Below are 1,965 nucleotides of genomic sequence, written 5' to 3'. Positions count from 1 at the left end.
AAAGCATCATTATTCCATTGAGACTGTTCATGCTGGATTGCTCCAGATGGTCAAGCTGAATCAACAGAACCCGGCAGAGAGGTTGGGTTTATTTCACAGCAGGTAGGAATGTGCAGTTGCAGCACAAACAGAAAATTGCTTTGACCTTCCACGAATTATGTGTTTGTGATGCTTAATAAAATGAGAATCCATGACGCTATTTGTTCCATACACATTTTTTTTATTAACAAAGCTTCCAAATCTAAAGGTAACACTAGCCATATGAGCCAGCATCATTTACACACACGCACGCACACACACAATTACTTGAATACATCCTCACTGTAAAAAATTCAAATAATATAAAAGCTTATAGAATAAAAATGTATAGGGCTCCTTTATCTGTACTATCCCACACCCTGCTCCCAGAGGTAGCTTATTAACATTTTAAAGTGTATTTCGGTCTTAACATTTTAAAATACATTGTTTTGACACTTTTTTGTGTATTTAAAAGCATTTACAAAAAACATTTATAAAATGCTTATTGAATTTAAAATGCATAAGTTTTCACATATTATTGTTTCTAAAATTGGGCTGTATCTTACATTTGATGGCTTGTTAGATGCAGTAAAACACCAGTGTTTTAAAATTTTTACTTTTCAAGTAAATGACTCACACTTTATGCATTGTTCTGAGAGTCACTTTCAAGAAAGCCTAAATAAGTTCTTTTCATGATATTTAACATTCTCCCCACATTTATGTCCACATTATAGTGTGATATTTTTAAACTGTCAAATATATGGTTATAGCTCTCATATCTTCAAATTGCTTCTAAATTTATTCCTGACCCCTTACATAGTGCCATAAACATGAAGGTCCAAGTACTGTAAAAAAGGTTTTTGCAAATAAGATAAAGAATTTTGGTTATACTCTTGGGAGAATCCACATAACCTGAAACTAAGATGCATATAAATTACAGATGTCCTTTTTGCTGCTGAGGGTAATAGGCATGTCACTTGGCTCACACACTGGTTTATTTGTTTTCTTCAATTAAGAATGTTCCACTGCTTCCAGTCCCAACCGCTCTGGGAGCAGCGGCTTAAGGTGCAGACATGGCCAAGTCCAAGAACCACACCATGCACAACCAATCCCCAAAATGGCACAGAAATGGAATCAAGAAACCCCGATCACAGAGATATGAATCTCTTAAGGGGGTAGACCCCAAGTTCCTGAGAAATATGCATTTTGCCAAGGAGCAAAATAAGAAGGGCCTGAAAAAGATGCAGGCAAACAACACCAAGGCTGTGAGTGTACATGAGGCTGTCAAGGCCCTGATAAAGCCTAAGGAGGTTAAGCCCAAGATGCCAAAGGGTGCCAGCCACAAACTTGATCGCCTTGCCTTGCTTGTCCATCCCAAGCATGGGAAGCGTGCTCGTGCCCACATGGCCAGGGAATGCAGGCTCTGCCGGCCAAAGGCCAAAGCCCAAGTCAAGACCCAGGCTGCAACTCGAGCTCCAGTATCAGCACCGGCTCCGGCTCCCCCCGCAAAGGGTGCCCAGGTCCCTGCAAAGTCTCCATAATAAAAACCTCTGTGAATGTGAGGACAGAAGGACTGGTGTGACCCCTGATCCCCTATCTATGGGGACTGGTGTCCTCCTGTGCTGTTTGTATAAATAAATCCAGAGGCAGGAAAAAAAAAAAAAGAATTTTCACTAAGACATATACATACACCCTGTTTAAGAATTGTGCGTCTATGCAATACTTCACTCTTTTTCTAGGCAGGAAATGGGGAAGTGAGACATTCATGAACTCTATTCAGGCTTTGACCCCCAGCTGTCCCAGCCTTAAAGTCGTACTCCTTCCCCTGACCCTGTCCTCTAGGTAGCTGGAAGTCTTTGATTCTCTGGAGTTAGTCCAGGATAGTGAACAGGAGTTCAAGAAGACTCCAGTTGTGTAGAGGACGAGTGGAGAGGCAGGACTCTGACC

General features: G+C 41.1%; 1 protein-coding gene across 1 annotated transcript; it reads left to right on the top strand.

Moving 5' to 3' along the window:
• Positions 1-1,074: 1,074 nt before the first annotated feature.
• On the top strand, positions 1,075-1,664 carry LOC124987946 (60S ribosomal protein L29-like). The gene has a single exon (XM_047557038.1). It carries the CDS (start codon positions 1,092-1,094, stop codon positions 1,557-1,559), a length of 468 nt encoding a protein of 155 aa, XP_047412994.1. The 5' UTR covers positions 1,075-1,091; the 3' UTR covers positions 1,560-1,664.
• Positions 1,665-1,965: the final 301 nt, after the last annotated feature.

This window comes from Sciurus carolinensis, chromosome 7 (genome assembly GCF_902686445.1).
Source record: "Sciurus carolinensis chromosome 7, mSciCar1.2, whole genome shotgun sequence".
In the NCBI taxonomy this organism is placed as follows: Eukaryota; Metazoa; Chordata; class Mammalia; order Rodentia; family Sciuridae; genus Sciurus; species Sciurus carolinensis.
This window is presented reverse-complemented; position numbering and strand designations above follow the sequence as displayed.